This window comes from Spermophilus citellus, assembly GCF_964194105.1.
Source record: "Spermophilus citellus genome assembly, chromosome: 5".
Lineage (NCBI taxonomy): Eukaryota > Metazoa > Chordata > Mammalia > Rodentia > Sciuridae > Spermophilus > Spermophilus citellus.
The window spans coordinates 131393273-131415825 of record NC_138186.1 but is presented as its reverse complement, the minus strand read 5'-3'; the positions used below and the strand labels follow the sequence as shown (position 1 = coordinate 131415825).

General features: G+C 33.5%; 1 protein-coding gene across 2 annotated transcripts in view; it reads right to left on the bottom strand.

Annotated features, from left to right (window-relative positions):
* The window catches only part of NKAIN2 (sodium/potassium transporting ATPase interacting 2), a gene marked incomplete at its 3' end in the record, with an annotated part of 990354 nt that overhangs the window by 517526 nt on the left and 450275 nt on the right, over positions 1–22553 (bottom strand). For both annotated transcript variants that reach the window (XM_081295856.1, XM_081295855.1), the window contains one exon: positions 1992–2129. In XM_081295856.1, the coding sequence (XP_081151982.1) occupies positions 1992–2129 (138 nt within the window). The remainder of the gene's footprint in view (positions 1–1991; positions 2130–22553) is intronic.

Genomic DNA, 22553 nt, shown 5'->3' with positions numbered 1-22553 from the left:
TCAACCAATATCTGAAAGACTTTGATCTGTTTTAAATTTCCTTCTAGCTTTTTGCTATGTTATACATTTTGGTATTATTTTCAAATAGTAATAAGAAAAATATTATACCTAATATTTATTGAACACCTTTTAAATACCAAGCATTCTTATAAGAATATTGCATAGAACATTCTACTTATTCCTCAAAACTGATCTCTGAGTTTTTAAACTGTTAAAACTTTTGGGCCTGCATCTAGATTTTTATTCCAAGCACTTCATCAGAAATAAATATGGTGATACTAAGAACAACATTATTTGTAAGACTAAATTTATGAAGGAGTCACAAAGTCTGATGAAAGAGGAAAGGTAGGTTAAGGAATTTTTCATTAATGGCTACTACATCAATTCATCAACTAATTAAAGCACAACGAGACACTATAATTATTACTTTCATTTCAAAGATCAGAATATTAAAGATTGATGAAATGAAATTGTCCAAAGCCACACAGACTTTGGTAGATCCAAAATTTCAACTCAGGTATTATGATTTCACCTGACCTACTCCCTACCAACATGCTGTCCTTCCTAACCTGGATCAAACTGCAATTCATACAAGAAAATGGGCCAAGTAGAGTGGTGCACACTTTTAATCCCAGCAGCTTGGGAAGCTAAGACAGAAGGATTGTGGAATCAAAGCCAGCCTCAGCAATTTATTGAGACTCTAAGCAACACAGTGAGACCCTGTCTCTAAATATAATATAAAAAAAGTGTTGGAGAGTGACTTGGTGGTTTAGTGCCCTGGGTTTAATCCCTGGTATGAAAAAGAAAAGAAAGAAATGGACAAGACTATCAGCTTATATACTGAAATATTTTCCAAGGCAATAGGACTTGTTCACTTTCTACAAGATTTAGATGGCAACCTGGCCTCCCAGGTGATGTACCCTCATCTCTGGGCATGCACCTAGAAGGGAGGACTATGGATTTCTCATTTCTAAGGAGTGCAACAGTGCAACCCTTGGTTCTACTGTTTGTCTCAGTACTAGTGAACTTCATCTGCATTCCAGATGACAGTGAGAACAGGTCATAGGAGGGCAAGTTTTATGAGAAGCAGGCTTCATGAAACCTGAGAAAACCTGCTGGTTTGGGTTGAATAAGGCAGAACTTCAGCTTTACTAATATATATATATATATATATATATATATATATATATATATATATATATATATATATATATATATAACCACAAACTTGCTGTATTATTTAAAATGAATACCTACAGAATTTATTTTGTCAAAAACAGAAGAAGTAGAAAAATGTTGAAACTTAGAAAAAAAAGAAATTCTATATTAATGAAGAGCAATTGCTGAGATCTGAGTCAAATATGAAGAATAAAAAATAAAGCAAACAACAAAGTTATAGTTCCCATGGAAACTGCAACCCAGTTGAATTTCACTTTCATGTTAAGTTAGTTTAACTTGAGTGGGAATGTAAAAGACTTCTGCTGAGTCCAAAAGAGAACTACAGAGAACACAGAGACAATGATCCAGAATATTCTGGCTTTCAAGCATTTCAAATATTAACTATTACGTGTATTGATGTTATCACATCAATAAAGTATTTTTATGTGTTGATTTTAAACTATCTTCATTCAATTTATAGGATGGGATTATTTTAAAAAAGAAAAATTCCCATTAAAATCTGTCGATTCAGAGGGTATGAATTTATAATTTGAAAATAAAGGGTCACACTTCTGATTGCAAATACAGTAGAATCTTTGCTGAAAATAGAGTTAATGAAAATGCAATCTGTCCGCATTCACTACCGAGTGCTTTAAAATTGCATTTTCAATTACTGTTGATGTAGTCTGAGACTATGTAAATAAACACACAATACTCAAGACAAGAGGTACACATTCTTCAGAGAAGGTATACACCTCATTTATCAAGATATCTATAGTTTTCACATCTTTCTCTATTTCAATAAGTTATAAGAAGGCAGTAAGGGTACTTACTCCTGTTATGTAGCGAGGTCTATATTGAATAGTTCCAAATAAACCAAGGATGACAATAATAATATGTACAAAATTTGCCAGGATAGGTGCCCACTGATATCCAAGAAAGTCGAATATTTGTCTCTCCAGCACACAAACCTAGAATAGCAAAACAGGACAGACAGATCAGCACATGGACAAACATCACAGTGGTGAGAGAAAACAGGATCACACTGATGTTATATAATTAGCAACTAGAACTCTGTTATGATATCTGTCGTTTGTCTTTAACAGTGAGAATGACATTTTCAGGTACACTTCAAAGGAAGACTGTGTCAGTGTTGATCCAGAGACAGACACAATCCTTTCAGGGATGATTCTGTGGAGGCATCAAGCAGTATTCACAAGATGTCATCTGTGCAGTCACAGGATAAATTACGTTGTCAGGTGCAGTGTCAAACACTTGAAGTCATCAACCAGCAAGTCAGGGAAGTCCACACGAAGGGCATGTTGTTAGGATCTGCTCAAATGTCACTATATCAGTTGGGAACAGAGCAAGGGCATTTTATATAGAGAAAAAGGACCTCTCTAATGAGACACTTGGATTCTCTATGTAGACCTGCCTCTAGGCAGATGCAGCAGCCTGTGTGAGTCATTTTCCTTCTCTTGGTGTCTTACTCATAATTTGTAAAGTGTAGAACTTCAGGTAGGTGTGCTGGGTCCTTCTAGCCCCAGTAATGTTAAAATGTAAATAAATCAAACATGACTTTTGGACATACCCAATTGCCTAAGGTAACAGGGTAGAAGAAGGGCTGCAAAAGGAAATTAGAATGATTGAAAACAAAATATAGAAACCTTATTTTCACTGTTTTAAAAGTAAGGCTCCTGCTCCAGATTATGCTACTTTTATCTACGCTCCCAATTTATAATTAAAACCTGTGTAAAAAAATCCAATAAGTGAGAACAGGAAAATGACACCTTCCAAGAAACCAAGCAACAACAGCAACCTGAGATAGGTCAGCCATCCAGAAATGTCATCATATATTGGAAAGTGAACATGGATAGTCGGGAGGTTTCTCATCAGATCTAACAAAGCAGGTTGTGGGCTTTTTTCTTCTTGCCTGCCCTCAGGTAGAATGGTAATAAGCTGTCTATTCAGAGAGTTGTAAAAGGACTTGATGTTTCAGACCAAGATTCAGTGAAAATTTTCAGCCAAGTTCTAAAGAAAAAGGATGCTTTTAAAATCCCTAAATTTCTAACATCACTATGCTTTAATGATATTTCTGTTCGGAAGGAAATATTAACATTCCAAACAGTCCATGTGCTTTTAAATTAAATACCTGTAGCTCAGTTTGAAGACTTCTTGGATGATCATTATTCCCACTACAGTTCTTTAGCTGAGTAGCACATTTTCTCACCAGGCATTGAAGAGAAAATAAATCCATGACAACTGTTTGCATAACACCTCACTTTCCTAAGGCACACCATGTACCATGTAATGGCTGTGACAGTTGCAGTCCAACCTGGTCAAATCTTCATTTTCACTGCATCATGGCAGTAATTTAAAAAAGTAATCTCCCAAGCATATGTCAAATCCATGATTCTCACAAGCATCCTCATAATCAAATCCAATGTTCTTACTGGTTACTACCCACAGACTGTCATATAACTTAAAAGTAACTCTTATTAACCTTGAACTGTCTTCAAGGAAGCTGAAACACCCCCTCAACTAGTTAATATAGTCAACACTTGGCATAAATGAGACTTATTTGTGGCATTAGGCAGTATGGCATGTGCCTTGCTGGAATCCATAGGTGGTACCTAAAACTAAGTAGTCATTCTGAGAGCACTTTTGCTAATCATTTATATAAAAGCTCAATAAAACATACAACCTTCTTCTCCCTTATCCTATGAATAAACAGCAAACAGCAATGTAAAACAACAGGAAGAAAAATCTAAACCTTATAAATTTCGAGCATCATAACTGTGGGGACACAGCAGGGAAAAAGTACAGAGGATGAAGCACATCAGTCAAACAGTGGGAAATTTCTCAATAAATGCACCAATTATGGAAGAAAGTAGCAGTAGCATCCTTAATTATAAAAAAAATACATAGATGATAATGTATTTTGCTAAGTTTGTAAGGCTAAAATGAAATTCTAACAACATTCATCAGGCTCTTTTTAATGAAAGAACTAGCAGTTTCTTATGAGATTATGCAGACATTGAATAAGCTCATGTATAATTTTTTTGCATAAAATATTTCTGTTGCCCCCCCCCACTTTTTTATTGGTTCTATTGTCCATCATAGTAGCTTTATCACAGGTTCTGCCATTTAGAGCTCAGACTAGGAAGATATTCTGAAAAATTTAAAGAGTATAAAGGGAACAATTTAAAAGTAATTCAGTCTTTCCTAAGATTTTCTTCCAATAGGAAGAATATTAACTATATGGGAGGCTTTTGAGTAGGGAAAGAAAAAAAAACCTACTGTGTGCTAGGCATTTATGTACTCTTCCTCAGTCATGTAAATACTCAGGGAGGTAAATATGATTGCCCTATTTTTTAGATTAAGGAATCCAAAATGTGCTGTGGCTAAATAATTAGCTTGAAGTTGAAAAATTGGTAAGTGGCAGAACAGGAATCTAGACTTCCATGCCTGGCCCCTGTGATATTTCTCTACTTTGTCTACTTTGTTCACATCCAAAACAAGAAGCTTTCATAGGTTATGTTAAACACTATGCTGGTGACAAAATATATATTATTTTATTATCTTATTTATTTTTTTGGAATAGTGTAGACAACATCTGTGATCATAGTAGTTCAATATCTCATTATCTCATCTTTGATAGAGTCAGAGCTCATGTTTCTTTTTTTTTTCCATTTCATTTGTCCTTCAACTCATGTTCTCAGTGTTACTCTGGTTTTGCCCGCAGAACTATCTAATGTATTTACGTGACTTCCTTCAAGACACCTGATATATAAATGTAGGTATATGGCCTTAAAAAGTACACTGCTGTTGTTTATGTCTCTATGTTCATTTTATTTAAAAAATATGGTATAAGCATTTTTCATTCTTATCTATTTCATTATATATAAATTTTGGTTCCTTGTGCCTTCCACAGAGTATCCCATTATAACAGTGTAATTTATTACTTTCAATTCTTTCCTACCACAAAGAATTCTGTACCCTTCCATTACTATGTTTACGAAGATTTTATTCTTAACACAAGTAGGGTCTAATCTTTACCAATTACTATTTCTGCATCTATTGATATAATCACATCATTCTTTCCTTTTATTCATGAATGTGACTAATTATATTGACAGCTTTTGTCGATATGCTTTTGTCATTATCCTTTTATACCTGGTGAAATCTGTACTTTGAATGGTATACTATTAGCACATTTTCACTTGTGCTAAATCTTACCTATAAAATTCAAGCAAAATAAAATTTTCTCTTTTTTGCACCTATTAACTGGTCTATAATTCAATTTGCATCTCTCTCTTTCTCTAACATTATTGCAAGAGTTGTACTGCATCAAATGGAAAATGTGACAAAAATTTTATTTAAATACTATAATAAACTGTGAAGAGGCCAACAATTCTCATTCTTCTTCCCCAAAGCCAACCTGTGCTAACATATAGATTTTCAATAGAATATTTTATGTACATGTCAGGATATAGACATATAATTATCATATATGTGGAAAAACATTTATATCATTTTTTATTTACATGAATGAGATGGCAATGTAGATCTAACTTTTCACCTTGTATTTCTCATTTAATGATGTGTTATGAAGTTTTTCCATGTTACCACATCCTCCATTCATAGAGGTACCTCATCATGTCATTATTAGGAAAGCATTCCATTTCAGTTTAAGCATTAAATATTAAATTTTTTTCTAATTTTTGGCTATGAATGGCCATGAGTGCCTTAAGTAACCTTGATGTATATGTCTACAGGCTAAATTTCCCAAAATGAAAATTCTGGGACAATTCAGTCTGCAAAATCCTAAATGTTATGCCAGGTGTTAGTAATTTTCTCTCTCTCTCTCTCTCTCTCTCTCTCTCTATATATATATATATATATATATATATATATATATATATATATACACACACACACACATATATATTACACACACATATGAATGAATGAACTAGAAAACATAAAAATTACCCCTTTATTTTGCACACTATAGTAAATGTGAATATTAATAGTGGTTTTTAATAGAATATACTTTAGCTAAAAAAATTTTGAAAACCTTTCTTAAAAGTACTTTTAGTTTTAGTGGAAATAATTGCTTACCAAAAGCAAGTGTGCAACATCTTCTAAATAAACAAATTTGTTGATTTTCAAGCTGGAAGAGACTTTACACTCCTCAATTTACTCATGACAAAACAGGGCCCAACTAAGTAAATAATTTGTTAAACTAAGTTTGTCCTCTTAGGAGAGTATTTAGTGTGAAACAAGTTTGCTTCAAATATTTGCACAGTAAATGAGAAATCTTTGCATTGCCTATGTTTTTATTGTCATTCAACTTTAATACCTGTATATAAGTATCATTTTTTTAAAGTCTAAAATACTTACAGGTAACTTTTCTTTACTAGTAGGAGCCTGAATCAGTGTCTTTGAGACATCAGGTTTTGCTAATAATTAAAACCTCTAAATTAATTTTCCTCTCAAATTTTACCATAATTTATGTTCTTAAATTTTAACTTGTGGTTAAGACAAATAACATGACATAAAACTTTAAACATAGCTTTTGCAAGAAAACAAGTAGGCTTCTGATTCTCTAGTCATAAAATGTTATTTCCTTGCTTTAAAATCATGTTATTAAAGAGAGAGAATAATGAAATGAAGTTTTTCATGTTAAATTATAAATTGAAATTAAACTTATGTATGGGCACTCCAGTTCTCCTGTCTGTACCTCTTCCCCTTCCAGTGTCTCCAGTCCCCTTCTGAAATCAGAACTTTCAGATACTGTCACAGCTGAAAGAGATGGACTTATATAACATATGGTATATATTCTTTATTAGTGCATAATAGTTATATATAACATTGGGGTTCATTTTGAAATAATCATATATAAATGGAATATAATTTTCTCCATTTTAGACCCTGGTGCCTCCTTTTCCCCTCCTTTCTTCCTTATCCCTTCTTACCTTACTCTGCTCCATTGCTCTTTTTTGTATTTATTTGTTTTTTAATTACTGTGTTATAGCTATACATAGAAATTGAACTCACTGTGGTATATTCATATATATACATAGCATAATTTGGTCAATTTGTCAGTTCCTCCTTTTCCTCTTTCTCTCCATCTCCTGCTTCAATTCTTTCCCTTTATTCCACTGATATACCTTCTATTTTCTTGGGATGCTCCATCCACTTTTTTGTCCTTATTTTGGTCTGGCTAGTGCATATCAAAGAAAACATTCGATCCTTGACTTTCTCGGTCCGGCTTAGCATGATGTTCTCCAGTTCCAGCCACTTACCAGCAGATGCCATGATTTCATTCTTCTTCATGGCTGAGTAAAATTTCATTGTGTATATATACCATATTTTCTTTTCTTTATTTATTCATCTGTGGACAGGTACCATGGCTGGTTCCATGATTTGTCTTCTGTCAATTATGTTTCTTTAAACATTGATGTGTTTATAGTGTACTGAGATTAGTATTTTCAGATAAATAACCAAGGAGTTTGATAGCTGGGTCATATGCTGGTCCCAATCCTAGTGTTTTGAGAAATCTCCACACTGCTTTCTTTCTTTTTTTTTTTTTTTAAATGTTGATTCTTATTTTTTATTTATTTATTTATTTTTTTTTACATTTTTTTTATTGGTTGTTCACAACATTACAAAGCTCTTGACATATTATATTTCATACATTAGATTGACATGGGTTATGAACTCCCAATTTTACCCCAAATGCTTTCTGAAGTGGTTGTTACTAATTTGCGTGGAGGGAGACTTGTTTGATGAATGTGTCCTTGTTTGATTTAACACATTGTGAATCAAGTATACTGTAGTACAATGACAAAAGAATAGGCTTCAACCCTCCTTGCTTCCTCTGTTTCCATCTTTTCTCTGTATACCTCTCAACTGTGATAAAATCAACATTTTTTTTAAATCTGCCATCGAATAGTTAAGCACAAGAAAAGTTTCCAAGAAAACACTAGTAATGATTTGCATAAATTCAAAGGAATCAAGTATTTAAGTTTGTTACATAAGCACATTTTCTTAAAAGTTTTATTACTGCTGCATTGTACATGGTGTTTGTATTGAATAGAATTAATAGGTCTATTTAAAGATGCAGTGTGTCAAATAGTTAATTTTAGTCTTTCCCCCACTTTTTGCTACTAATTTCATTTATATGTAATTCTAAATATGTCACTAATATCCTAGCTGTTTTGATAACAAAATCATTTATTATTTCTCACAGCTGTTCATTTTGCATAGTAATTTATAACAATTTCATAGTCAACACTCCTGCTATAAAAAGACAAGCTGATGACTAGCATATTATACTAGTTTAAAAAAATAGAAAATTCTTCTAAAAAGTAACACAATAAGTTTACACAAGGGCATTGTTCGCTGTTGAACCTACCAAGTAAGTAAGTATGAATTCTTCACCCTTGATCTTCATGTTCACAGGCCAAAGTTTATAAACATATGTGTGCATACAATCAGTAAATGTTACTTGACTTTCAGAAGTGTTTATGAAAACGTTTAGATTTTTCTCTTAGTAACACTTTATCCCAAATCTGTGTGCTCTGACAGAATAAAGAGTGTGTCTGGGTACTGATATGACAGTTAATAAAATTTGTTGAGTAGTTATGAAACATAAGGATTTTACTATGTTAAGCTAATTATAACTTTGAAATCAACTCATATACAAGGTTTACTTACCATTTTATTTATTTTTACCCAGGAGTTAAATTGATGCTCACAGAGGCTAATGTATATGAGATCATGATTGCAGAACTGAGATCAATCTTTGGCCATTCTTACTTTTAGCCATAATCCATTAACAGCTGAACATGGAAGGATTCTATTGGTGTTGATCCATAATTTTTAAGAATCTCTACCTTAATCCTAACCTTTCCAAATTCATTAATCAATTAAATATAAGAGACTCTTTGTTCTTAGATAAGATAAAAGATCAGAAATATATTAACTGGTATCTACTTTTATGTATAACTTTATGGTTTTCACATTCACAGAATCATTATGAACCTTATAAAGTAAGCATACTTATTACTATTTCTCTATTACTACAAATTTTGCAATTCACAGTACAGATGAGTTCACAGAACAGAACATTTTTTGAAAAACATGAACTGAAAGTTTCTGCTATCAATGCAGTTAATAGAATAATATTCCTGGGAAGTCACAACAAAATGACATTTTTCAGGAGTTGTGCTGAAAAGTAGTTTCAAACCTTCATAGCCTATGTTTCATTTATTAAGTTTAAAGTCTCCATATACTTATGTGAAATGAGCTAAAAAGATCACAGTGCAGGTCCTCTTGGAAGATGGATCACTGTTTTGATTTCTCCACAGAGTCTATAATTTCACTCAGTGGAAATCTAACTCCCCTGAAGAACCAGAGCACATCAAAATGACAGCTGCTCTAGATAGTTTTCATGGCTCACTCAGAGCACATGACAGGTTAGGAAGTGTAATACATCTATTTGACCTTGAATTTCTAGAATCTTCACAATAAAGTCTTAATTACATCAAGACTGAGCTAATGTATAAATGATTTAAATATTGAAAACAAAAAAAATACCTAATTCCCAGAAAACAGTCAATATGGACTTTAAGTCACATACTCTAAAAGCATTTATGGAATATTGCAAGTACTGAACAATGTAAGACATTATCCCAGGCCTTAGTGAGGAGTGGGAATGGAATGAACAATGCCATGGTCACATCATCATGTCACCTGAAAGAATTCAATATTACTATAAGTTATACTAATATCTGATATGAATCCTTATTCATGAATTTATCATTTTTTTATTTCTTCGTTATGTGGTTAATATTACCAAGACACAGAAAAGAAGAAAGGGTTGACTACATTTTAATAGGGTTCTTTAGAAATTGGGTAGAATAAGCTCATCATCAGCAACAACTACTTGTTCATTACTGATTTTGTATTCATTGAGAGCTCAGTAAAAGCCAAACAGCAAAAATAGCTTGCAGTGTTCTTATTTTCATGTATCATATGCTATTGCTTTCTCATAGCAAATGGCTTTCTCTAGAGAAAACGCTATTGCTATTTTTTAACAGCACAATCATATTAAACATATTAAAGCTGCCATCTGGAGAATTTGAAACTTGTCAACTAGGTAAAAATGCAGATTTTTTTTTCTGAAAAGCTTATATGGAGTCCAAAAATATGCCTTATGTATCATTATCAGAGAAGCAATACACAGCCAGCTTTCAGTTTTTGTCTTAATAAATATTTGTATGCCTTTGTATAAATTTTGATTTCATGAATTCCAACAAGGTAAAATGTCACACGAATACTCCTATTCTCCTCCCATAGCTTCCCTCTCCTTATTTGAAACAGTGAATTAATAGCATCATTGCCATCAACAGACATGCTGGTGTCTGCCCTGTTTAGTAGACATTTAACAGGCTTATAGAGGAAAGCAAGTATTCTGTAGTTGGGAACAGACGGGAACGTCATAGTGACCTGCATGCTGGTGTCTTCTCCATCTCCTCTCCCTCCCATCTGCTCTTTCCCTCCTCAAACCACAACACCAGCAAAGGCTTCAGGCCACTTTTTCTTTGACTAGAGCAAGGTAGTTATATGGAAGATGTCAATCAAACCTCTCAAACTCTACATGATGTCTCTTTCATAAAATTCAATTTCATATGAATGGAAGATGAAATGACAGCCTCACTTACTCTGACTGCTAAAGGCCAATCAAGAGTTGAAATGAAAGCAGAAATGTTATAAAGATCACTACCATGTACTGACAGTCACTGTGGCGGTGACTTATATCAGAAATTGCAACTTGGAATACAAGAAAATACCATTTCAGATGGCTGCAGACATATTTTAGAATTTCTCATGTGGCTTACAATTTCGGGCATGATAAATACCATGTCTTCTGTGTCCTATATAGTAACCATATTATTGAATTAAACATAGATATGGAAATGCTGTTCTGAAAAAGGGTATTCATAATGTTTGTTTTCCTGTTGACAGAAGGTGACTGGAGCAGTCCATGGGTGAATGCAATAAGATATGATACTCTCTATCAGCTATAGGAGTTCTACCATAGACTCTATTAATGCAAGAGAGATAACTGGTACAGGTTCAAAATGATAAATTCTGTCAAGTGATAAAACACATTTCATACTTTTAACTTGAAAATTCAAAGCATTGCAAACACTGCTAAATTTTATACATGATTTCTTTATCAATATGCACAAATAATTGTATGCAGTACTACTACTACTTATAGGATTTTTCCAGGCATTTTGAAAACATGAGATTATTTAATGAGGGTAGGCAATATTATGTGTTGGGAAATATTATCTAAACTTTAAAAATGAGAAGACTGAGGCAGAGAGAGGTTAACTTGACCAAGGTTATATGGCTGTTAAATGATCAAGATGCTTTATTTGTCTAGAGTTCAAGCTTTGGACCACTATGACATTATTTCCAAGATGATATTAAAATGCCTATTCACATGTAATACTTCTTATGTAGATCATATGTGTTTATATGTACAAGTTTTTAATGTACACAGATGTACATATGTACTTCATTTTAATTTCAAGTATGATTGGTTTTAATTCCATGAACTCATCATGACATGTCTTTTCAATAGGCTCATTATAAGTTGATGAAACAACAAAAATACCAGCTAACAACATTTTTTAAGGAATAAGGTTTTTTTCTACTTTATGGAGTCCTCAGCATGATACTATATTGCTGCGTGACACTGCCAGTCTTTATCTCCCATGACACACTGTTTCACTCCATTGGAAATTAGACAATACTTTCAAAGTGACTGATAACTACTATTATAAGAAAAGTTCAGGGTGTTAAACTTCTTTAAGTGGTCCAGTTTACTTATGAGATTTCCAAGCAAAGAACTTCTTACCAATATGAATATTCTATTGAGGTCCTAGGCTCAAAATCATGTCATAGAAGTTCTATAAATGTTTCAAAAATAGTAGTCTTCTAAGACTCCAACCTTGTACCTGTGCTGTGGCTAGGTGAATTTTACACCTATCTAGGGGCAGCTGTGCCTGTGTCTGTTCTCATTCTCGGTATTTTATGTTCACATAGTGCCTGATGTAAACACAAACTTAAGCTTACTTAGGTCAGTTGTACTAGTTATCATTACATTATTTAATTATGTCTTATGCAATGCATCTATGAGTACAAAAATATATTTTTGGTAAAAAATTAAATTTAAACATATTGAGATGCCTATACAAAAGCATACTTTCTTTATTTGTTAATTTCTTTTTAAATTTTAATTTGTTATATATGACAGCAAAATGCATTACAATTCAGATTACACAAATAGAGCATAAATTTTCATATCTCTGTTGTACACAAAGTAGAGTCACACCATTTGTGTCTGCATACTTGTATTTAGGGTAGTGATGTCCATCTCATTCTACCATCTTTCCCACCTAAAAGCATATTCTTTCTGTAGTTAAAAAAAGGAACTTATAAATATCAAAAAGAATTTTCTTCCTATATGATTTTACAAGTGTTTATATTCTTACTTTTCTGTAAAGAAATAAACACTTAAAATACACAGACCATAAATTAAGAATTTTTTTTAGGCAAAATACAACCAGTACTCATTCACAGAGTCTTTACTCCTGAAACAAGAGAAGTCTTTTATAGTTTGAGTTAAAATAAAATGTATCATACACACACACACACATACACACACACACACACTCATCACTTTATAATCTACTGTCTTAAAGATATTTTGGATTAACTGACCAACTACTAGTTTCAATATCTAAAGAGAATGTATTATTTCATCAAATTGTGGTACCAAACAAGTTTCTTTTATTTCTTTGTACTAAATCATAAATATACTGTATTGCTTCATAATCCAAAATATTCAAATAATTCTATGGAGCCTAGTTCATGATGTTGTTTGAAGAAAACACATTCTCATACTTTGGAGCAAATAGAAGCCAGGAGAGAGGTAGTGGTCAGCAGTCTTGACTTCATTCATAAAAATGTTTAACTTTTAAAAGCTTTAACTTTTTAAAGGTACCAATGATTTTTTCATAACTATGTAAATAATAAGAATCCTCTAGATCCATTTGTTTTGTGTTTGGCAATCTTGGGAATAATTACCAGGTTTTGGAGCTATTATTTTTTAAAGAGTTCTAAATAGTTTTGACCTTTTCGAAGCATATCATGAAGATCCATTTATTTAGGAAAGTTCCTGAGCTGAACATTTTGTGTGTGCACCAGAACTGGAAGTTTCAAACACACACAAACAAAACAACAATGCTGAAATGTTCTTGCTATCTTTGTGTAATTCCCCTATGATTAGGTTGGAATTTCTTAATTCTTTGAGTATGCTAATAATATAAGAGAAAGATAAGGCTAGAAAGATGGTTCAGAAGCCTTTTCCTTTATATTGTAAAGATATGATCATTAAGTCCAAGACACTGTGTGTATGTATATATCTGTGCATCCATATAAGCCCCTTATCCATATCTGGACCTGGAACTGATGGCTGACACCTATTCTTTGTGTCCAATCACCACACTTTCTTGGTCTATTCCCTAAAGACCTAAAAAGAGCATGCTACAGGGACACTGCTACATCGCTGTTCATAGGAGCACAATTCACAATAGCAAGACTGTGGAACCAACCTAGATGCCCTTCAATAGACGAATGGATAAAAAAAATGTGGCATTTGTACACAATGGAGTATTACCCTGCATTAAAAAATGACAAAATCATAGAATTTGGAGGGAAATGGATGGCATTAGAGCAGATTATGCTAAGTGAAGCCAGCCAATCCCTAAAAAACAAATGCCAAATGTCTTCTTTGATATAAGGAGAGTAACTAAGAACAGAGTAGGGATGAAGAGCATGAGAAGAAGATTAACATTAAACAGGGATGAGAGGTGGGAGGGAAAGGGAGAGAGAAGGGAAATTGCATGGAAATGGAAGGAGACCCTCAGGGTTATACAAAATTACATACAAGAGGAAGTGAGGGGAAAGGGAAAAATAATACAAGGGGGAGAAATGAATTACAGTAGAGGGGGTAGAGAGAGAAGAGGGGAGGGGAAAGGAGGGGAGGGGAGGGGGGATACTAGAGGGTAGGAAAGGCAGCAGAATACAACAGACACTATATGGCAATATGTAAATCAATGGAAGTGTAACTGAGGTGATTCTGCAATCTGTATACGGGGTAAAAATGGGAGTTCATAACCCACTTGAATCAAAGTGTGAAATATGATATGTCAAGAACTATGTAATGTTTTGAACAACCAACAATAAAATAAAATAAAATAAATTATTACAACAAAAAATGTTAAATTAACAGGTGTTTATAAAATTCTTTGATATCTTGAAGGTGTCTTACCTCTGTTTTACTGTTTACGTGTCTTGGAGAAAGGCTGGCCAAATAGTAAAATGTTGTTGCAAATAGTTTTAATTAAATTTGTCTTATGTTTTAAACTCTTAAACAGTTTAAAACTATTAATCTAATTTGAAAGAGTTAAGAGAAAATATCAAAGTAAAAAAAAATAAGTGTGTGTATCCATATATATATATATATATAGTACACACATAAACACACACAAGTCATAAATAAATAAATGAATAATTTAGTAAATGTGAGAAATCAATCACACCCAAGAATATGCATAGAGCTTAACATAATAGATAGATCATACTAAAAAAGTCAGTGAAATCTATAAAGAATTATTTGACAGTAAATATCTTCAAACTGCTTCTTTATAAAAGGAATGCTATTGATATCATAGTTTACAGATTATGGCTACTTTTTAAAAAATATAATATTACATTAATTTATGCAAAATGTATTTTGCTACAAATGCATACCATCAATAGAAAAAATAACAGCTGAAACCATTTCTCAAAAAATAATGGAATTTGCAGCTACTTTGCCTTTTTAATCACGGGAGTGTTTTTGGTTGTTGTTTGTTTGCTTATTTTTGAATTTTCTCTGATTGGTTTTATTTACTTCGCTGATTGTCACATTTCACATAGCAATTTAAAGGAAACAATGTCTGTCCCAGACTCTAGACAGGACTCCAGTCAAGCTCTGCCTAATCCATCATTCCTCACAAGGCTTGGCAGGGCCCATATCACCCAGGTGTTGTACTCTCCTCCCACTTTCCCATCCCCACTTGCTTCAAGGGGTATGATTACTTTGCTAGATCAGCAAAGTCTAAATCCTCTGATGCAATTACAGTTCTGCAAATGCACAAAGGAGCGAGCAGCCTCATGGTGGGAATTAGAATGCAGCCTGGTCAGTAAAGCACCATCTATTAATTACTTGCACTGATGGCTTTTCTGTAAGAAAAGAATCATGGGTCTTTTGATAACAGGAAAATAAAATTGCCTCCAACTCCTCTCTGTTATTTTTTTTTTTACAAAATAACTTGACAATTTTAGGCTGTTTCAGTATATCCATTCTGACAGTTCCAAGTTTGAATTACAATTTTAAATTCAGTAAATTTTATAATAATGATATGTCGTGGAAGTCTTACATTTACTTTTAAACTAATAGAGTATAAAAAAGTATTGAAAATAAATACATGGAAATAATATATTTGTATTCTAATATTATTAAGATTATAATAATTCTAAAATGTCCATATGTTTCAAAGATTATTTACAGTTTTGGAAATAATTGTGGTCGAGATATTTCTTGAAAATTCAAAACATGAACTTAATATATAGACAGGCATGATGAAGAGTTTAATGAACATAATAAAAACATATATTTTTCTATTAATTTTACAAGAAAATAACCGAACACCACAGTCTCAATGAATCCTGTAAATTTATAATGTGAATATTTAGATATAATTTTTTTCTACATCTACAGATCTATATGTAGATGGTATACATGCAGTTTATGAACTTTTATTTTGGATGTGGATCTGACTGCACAAAATAGTAATACCAATGACTTCTACCAGCAAATACATTAGGCAAGTTATAAGATAAAATTATGACATGATTTGTACCTAGATTCTAGATATATTGAGTTTGGATTGGTACTTTATTAACAATTTTTATGTTACTGGTGCACAAAAATTCAAACATTATTGTTATCAAATATTAGCCCATATTAGAGTGGACATAAATTTAAAATAACAACTAAAAATTGAAAACTATATTTGGATGCTGACCTATTTGAGAACTTACCAGCAATCTTAAAACTAATGGGACTAGCCAACTACAAAACTAATGGGACTAGCCAACCTGCTGTTCAGCAACCTTTCTCATTGTGGTTCAATCTCATTCCGAGTTATTGAGTATTGTTGGTTTCCACATTTCACCATGTAATTTAAATTTAGTGATAGAGGAGGTTTTATATCTATTTTATGGGGCAATTTCATCAGAAGTAAATGGCTGGTTGTAATAATGAACTATAGATTTTTTTCCTGTATTAGATTTATTTTTAATTAGAAAAGTAACTTACCATTGCCCTTACATGTAAAATCAGGTTTTAGAACTATATAAGGGAAGAAGTTAATAATCTTTAATCAACAGCCAATGTTTGGTATATATTGTGAACTATGGCTTATCATTGTACACAAGGGTCAGGTGAGGTTTTACAGCTTGACTTCAGTATCTACTCAAGATGTCCTGGATGGCACAATGGTATATGAGTGTATACAGAAGTTGTTACTGATGAGAAGCAGCTGTTTTGTTAAAAATATGTAATTTAGGATTCAAAAAGAGAATTAAAATACATTATTATTAAGTAAAAGTTGAATGTGATTTTTTTTACATAATTCACCAATTTTGAATAGCTTCTCATTTTGCTTCACCCTATTATACACATACATTGATATTCTGAAAGTTAAAATCACCTTTTATTCTGTGAAACTGTGATTCTTGAACCAATATATACTGGGGAAGTCTAAAACTTTAAACCTCTCTTTTTAAAGGCCAGGAGACATATTAAAAGACAGATCCTACCCACAGGTGATGCTTCCTTCATCCTGTACAACAAGGTACATTTTTCATCAGTTCTTTTTCAACATTCCTGACAATTTATTGGTCTTCTTTACTGAGACAACTGCTTCCAAATTGTCGTTTTCCAAAGCTTTCACATCAGAAATGATGACCCTCACCCATGAATCATTTGAAAAAACATAGATGGCTCCAAAATTTGGATTTCACTTTGTACCAAATGATATCATGCACATCTGAGGATGACTATTACAAAGAACTACATGTCTTAAAAGAGCAATGGGACACTGACAACATTTGTTAGGCTGTCAGATGGTGTCACTTATCATTATTAAAAAAGGAACAAACATCAGACCTTCCGCAGGAGACATGATATGATCTAAAACAAGTTCTAATGCTTGCCTTCTCTAGGCTGTTGGCATTTCAGAAAGTGAAGATTTAACCACATGATGATATTTTTCCTTCTAGACAAGATATATATGTAACTTTGTGAAATAAAATATTCAACTCTGTGAAATATATTAACATGACCACTTTGTAAAACCAAGAGTCTACAGAATGTCTCTTTGAATTATAGGAGAAATATAGCATTGGGTCAAGAAGATGAAGGTTGTCTCAGTAAACAAAAACAATGGACAAATGCTTCCATTTATACACTTTTGTGTGATTCTTTTTTTTTTCCACATAGGCCATGTGGTTGTTTCAATTTCATCCCAGTCTTCGAATTTCATAGCAACAAAATCCTAAAGAAAACTAGAGCTTCATGATTGCATGATTTAAAAAAATCTAAAAAATTCAAACTCCAGCAAGAGATGTTAATAAATATTAAATTCTGTGTAAATCATTACCTTGTGACTAGCTCTATGTACCTTTAATATGTAAATATATAAAAATAAAGAATTTAGCCATCATGGTTACTTAAATCCTAGAAGTCATAATATTCATATCTATAAAATGGGTGTGAAAACTGCATTTCTCATAGAATTTTTATGATGTTTGAATGAGATAGGAATTATAATGAACAGCATTAAGTAGTTGTTCAATCAATGCTTATGACACCCCTCTGTTTAATTTTATGCCTGTTTATAAAAAAAAAAAAAAAAAAACTAAAGGATCCAATAGTTAAGTAACTTGTACAAGGTCATGGAGACCAGACGTGAAACCAGGCCAAGGAACTCAGACTATGACAGTTCCAGTAACAGCCCTACAGTTTTTGATGTACCAGGGTAACTTGTCATTAACCTAAATAGTCTCAAAGTCTTTGGTTTTTTCTTTCCAAATCCATCCTCATATGACACAAAAATGACTTTTTCCCAGCCCATAAATTCTTCATAACTTTCAATTTGTTTTCACTAAGTTCAGACATTCAAATTCATTGTCGTATCTGATAACACCCTTTAGCTTTTGCCTGAAGTTCTCATTCCACTCACTTGATATGCTTGAAACCAGAGCCTAAGTTATTGAGGAATGACAACATCTTTCCTCTCATTCCTTTCCACTTTTTGATATCCAGTGTCCATGTCCTGAAATGAACTTCCTATTCTACCACAGAAAATAATGCCTACTCCTCATGTTCCTTATCAAACTTCTTCAGTGAACAGTGAACCCTGCAGTTTTAAGACAGGTAAGAGACCTTCTTGTGTGCTGCTTACTGCTCAGATTTAATTTGATATATAGTCACATCCCCCTGAGCCCAAATTATGAGTTTACAGTTCTCTTTCCTCGTGGATTCTGATGCCCTCCCGAATGGCAATGGAGTTTGATAACATTCTTTGGTGATAGGTGCAGAACATCTGGCAATTATCTCCCACTTGCAGGCACTTATTCAATGTCTATTTGCTTTCCGTATGAAAATTATCAAAGTACTATATTAGCAACCAGTTTAACAATAATATAATAAAGATTTATGGCACAACTGATATCTTGTCAAGGCACTGTGACAGGTATGAATAGGAATGATTAACATTTGGCTTTGCCCTCAATGAGAAGCAAAGTGGCACAGGTACATTCACAGTTATTTTGATGTGTTCTACTAATATAGTATTACACCAGATCATAGACAAGTGTATAGGAAGGATCTTTACCCAGAATGAGGAGGAAAAAGGAAGCAAAGATTTTAAGACTGTTTACTCCCCAAATGCCATTTAAATTTTCATTACTAATGGGGTAAATTGCTTTCTATTTCATAGCTGCAGTGTAAACACTCTTGATAACTTCGTCACTAAGACTGTTATTAAGGAGGTTCTATCATGGTCTGAGGAATCCAAAGACGTAAAGCAGATGGAACCAGTCCTGTTGAAGTATGGATAATTTGATAATACCAAATAAAAAAAAAAATACATAATCATGTGGAAATTTGTCAGTTTGGCAAACTTATCAATGAAAGCTACCAAGACAAGTCAGCATGCTTAGATGAGTAAGAGAGAAAGTAAGAGAGAAAAAAAAATGAAAAAGAAAGGAAAATAACTAGACTAGACTGGGCCAATGTCTGGTTTACCTCAGTTTGAAACATTTTTATGACATTTTTGAGCTCAGAGTTTGTGTCCGAGTCCTGAAAAACCACTAGAGCCAACATTTTATAATAATTTCCTGTTCTATGAATGTTCAAGATGCCTACACATTTACAGATAAACATGTTTCTGAAAAATGAATTCTTTGAATGCAATCTTCTCTGGTTCATCAGGGTATTTCTCACAGTGCCGAGAACTTCATCTCACACATATTATGCTCAGCACAATTGCTGAGTGTTGAGTGGATTTAAGTTCAAATGTCAAATTCAGAATTTTACTTCTCAAAATTCTTAGTCTGAAGCACAATGAAAGGAGATTTTATAGAATTAGAATTTAATGGGTCTCAATTACATTACCATTTTTTTCATAATAGCTTATATATGAGAGCCTATATATGTCCTTGTTCCCTTGCAGGCTATTTTCAAGACAACAGCCAGAGTGATCCTCTTGAAATGTAATCAGATCATGTCACCCTCTGCAATGTGCCAACAACTCTCCAATGACCTCATCTCAGAGCAAATGGGGGACCCCTTGAATAGCCTGTGTTCCCATTAGATGCCTTACCAAACCTGCTCACCTTGGGCCTCATCTCCTGTGTTTTTCCTGTACCTCACTCTACTGCAGGCAGCCAGGTCTCTTTCCTGAACCTTTTCCCCCCACTTTCCTGATTTTTTAACCCAGCAAGCATAGTCCTGCCTCAGTATTTTCACATTTTGTCTTCTCTGCCTAGAACTCATTTTCCAGATACCCCTGTGATTTAATCCTTCACTTGAGTTTTTTTTTTTTCTCAAAAGTCATCTCACTTTCTCATGATCTACCTTTTTTATTTTTTCCTACTTTCCCTTCTTTCTTTCCAGGGTATTGAACTTAGAGTCTCACATATGTTGTACTAGTGAGTTAGTGACACCCCGCCTCATTGAGTGAGTTCTTTCTGATCACTCTAAGTTACAAACTCACATGCACCCTGTGTTTTGGACCACCCATTTCTGCTCTACTATGTATTCTTAGCATTTATCAAACTCTATCATACCATTATGCATTTAACCTTTTTAATTTGTTGATTTGCTGTTTTCCCTACTAGAATGTGAGCTCTATGAGAAGTGGGATGTTTCTCTTTGGCTTACTAATACATACCCTAGAACAAATCTTGATATATCATAGCTGCTCAATATATATTGCTGAAGCATTAAATAAATCTCAATTACATATTTTTAAAATAATTAAAGTGTTAAAGATAAGAAAAAGCACTTGCCTGGTATTCCAGTGATTTATAGATGCTACTCTAACTCTAACTGGCTATGTAATTATTACTAATCACTTGGTTCATTATCTTCAACAAAATCATAATCAATGAGAGTCAATGAAGAATATTAATCATTAATCTGGTCTAGCTTATGCTTTATCAGAAAGCAAACACTGCTTTGTGTAAGGATATCTTAATCATAGAATGGCACTTTATATATGCTTTAGCAATGATGAAGGGGAATAAGACAGAATGTCCAGAGAGAGCACCCCACCAGAGGCATAGGTATAGCACAGTTGGACGGTTTCCTGCAGAGACTTAAGGTGAACACACTCTGCCATAGACTCGAGTTTAAAGGTACAAGGACATTTGTCTCCTGGTCTGTGGTCTTCTTTCTTTATGATTTTTAGCTCTCATCATTAACAATAGTGAGATCAAGTAGCAACTGTACCAAAAGCATGTTGAGTACTGACCCATCTTTGCCAACCCTTTAAATAATATTAGTTGATAACATATTTTAAAATATCTGTTTCTTTTCTTCCTCTATTTTATTTTCCATTTTCAGTTCTCCATTCTGCACATAACCAGAACTTTCATCTTTGCCTCAGGGAGGTGTATGGAAGTGGTGGAATTAGAAATAGCCAGTGAGAACTTGACAATTTGTATTCAAAAGGCCAGTTTTTTATAAGACATGAGGGTTGGGTTCTCTTTGTCCTCACCCACAAAAATACTCACTACATCAGCACCAAAGACAGGAAGAGCTGCACCTGGAATGCAGGGAGGTCCAGGGTGAGATAGGGTTGCATGATTCCCAGAATACAGGAAAACATGCTGCTTCTACGCTGTGACACTGGTTATAAGGTAGAACCAGGAGATAAAGATGTCTGAGAAGGCTTCTAAGAGGATGGTGCACCACAATATGTCTTAGAACCAGGAGAAAGCAAGTGGACAGGAATGACAGATGTCTCTGGACCCCATTGGTTGAACAGATGGCTTAATGCCTAAAGGTAACTCCTCTCCATGGCTGTGGTGGAGGCACTACTACAACATCTGTCTTGATGAGCTCCATAGCTCTAACCTGGAGGGGAGGCAGGGCTCTATTCTGGGTTTGCAAAGTGCTTCCACAGAAGATTGATAAAAATGTAAATTAACCATTTATGTTAACCAAATAATAGATATTACTGACAGTATCTTAGTACCACATACATTATTGGAACCTTGGCCAGGCTGCAGGGAAGGGTGAATTCCCTGTAGGACCAAGGCTAAGTGTGCCAACAGGCAAGCAGAATGAAAGTTCAAACAGAAATTAAGTTGTTTACTAGAAAATGAAGAATGTATCCCTTGCCCATCTGAGAGTCACAATACTACATGTACACTAGTTAGCTTCCCTTTTGAAACAATCCTGTTATTTTCACCAATTTATAGTTGAGAAAATTGGTGCCTAGAGAGGTTAAGTAATTTGCCTAAAGGTCTGGCTGGTTCCAAAGTTGTGTTCCTAAAAAATCTCTGCCTCATGCAACTGCAAGTCTTCTCAGCTTTATACTATTAGATGCTACATAGTTTCAAGTTATTGGTTTGCCTTCCACAGTTCCCTGGATGTCCTGAAACGGGAAACTAAGAAAATATATTTC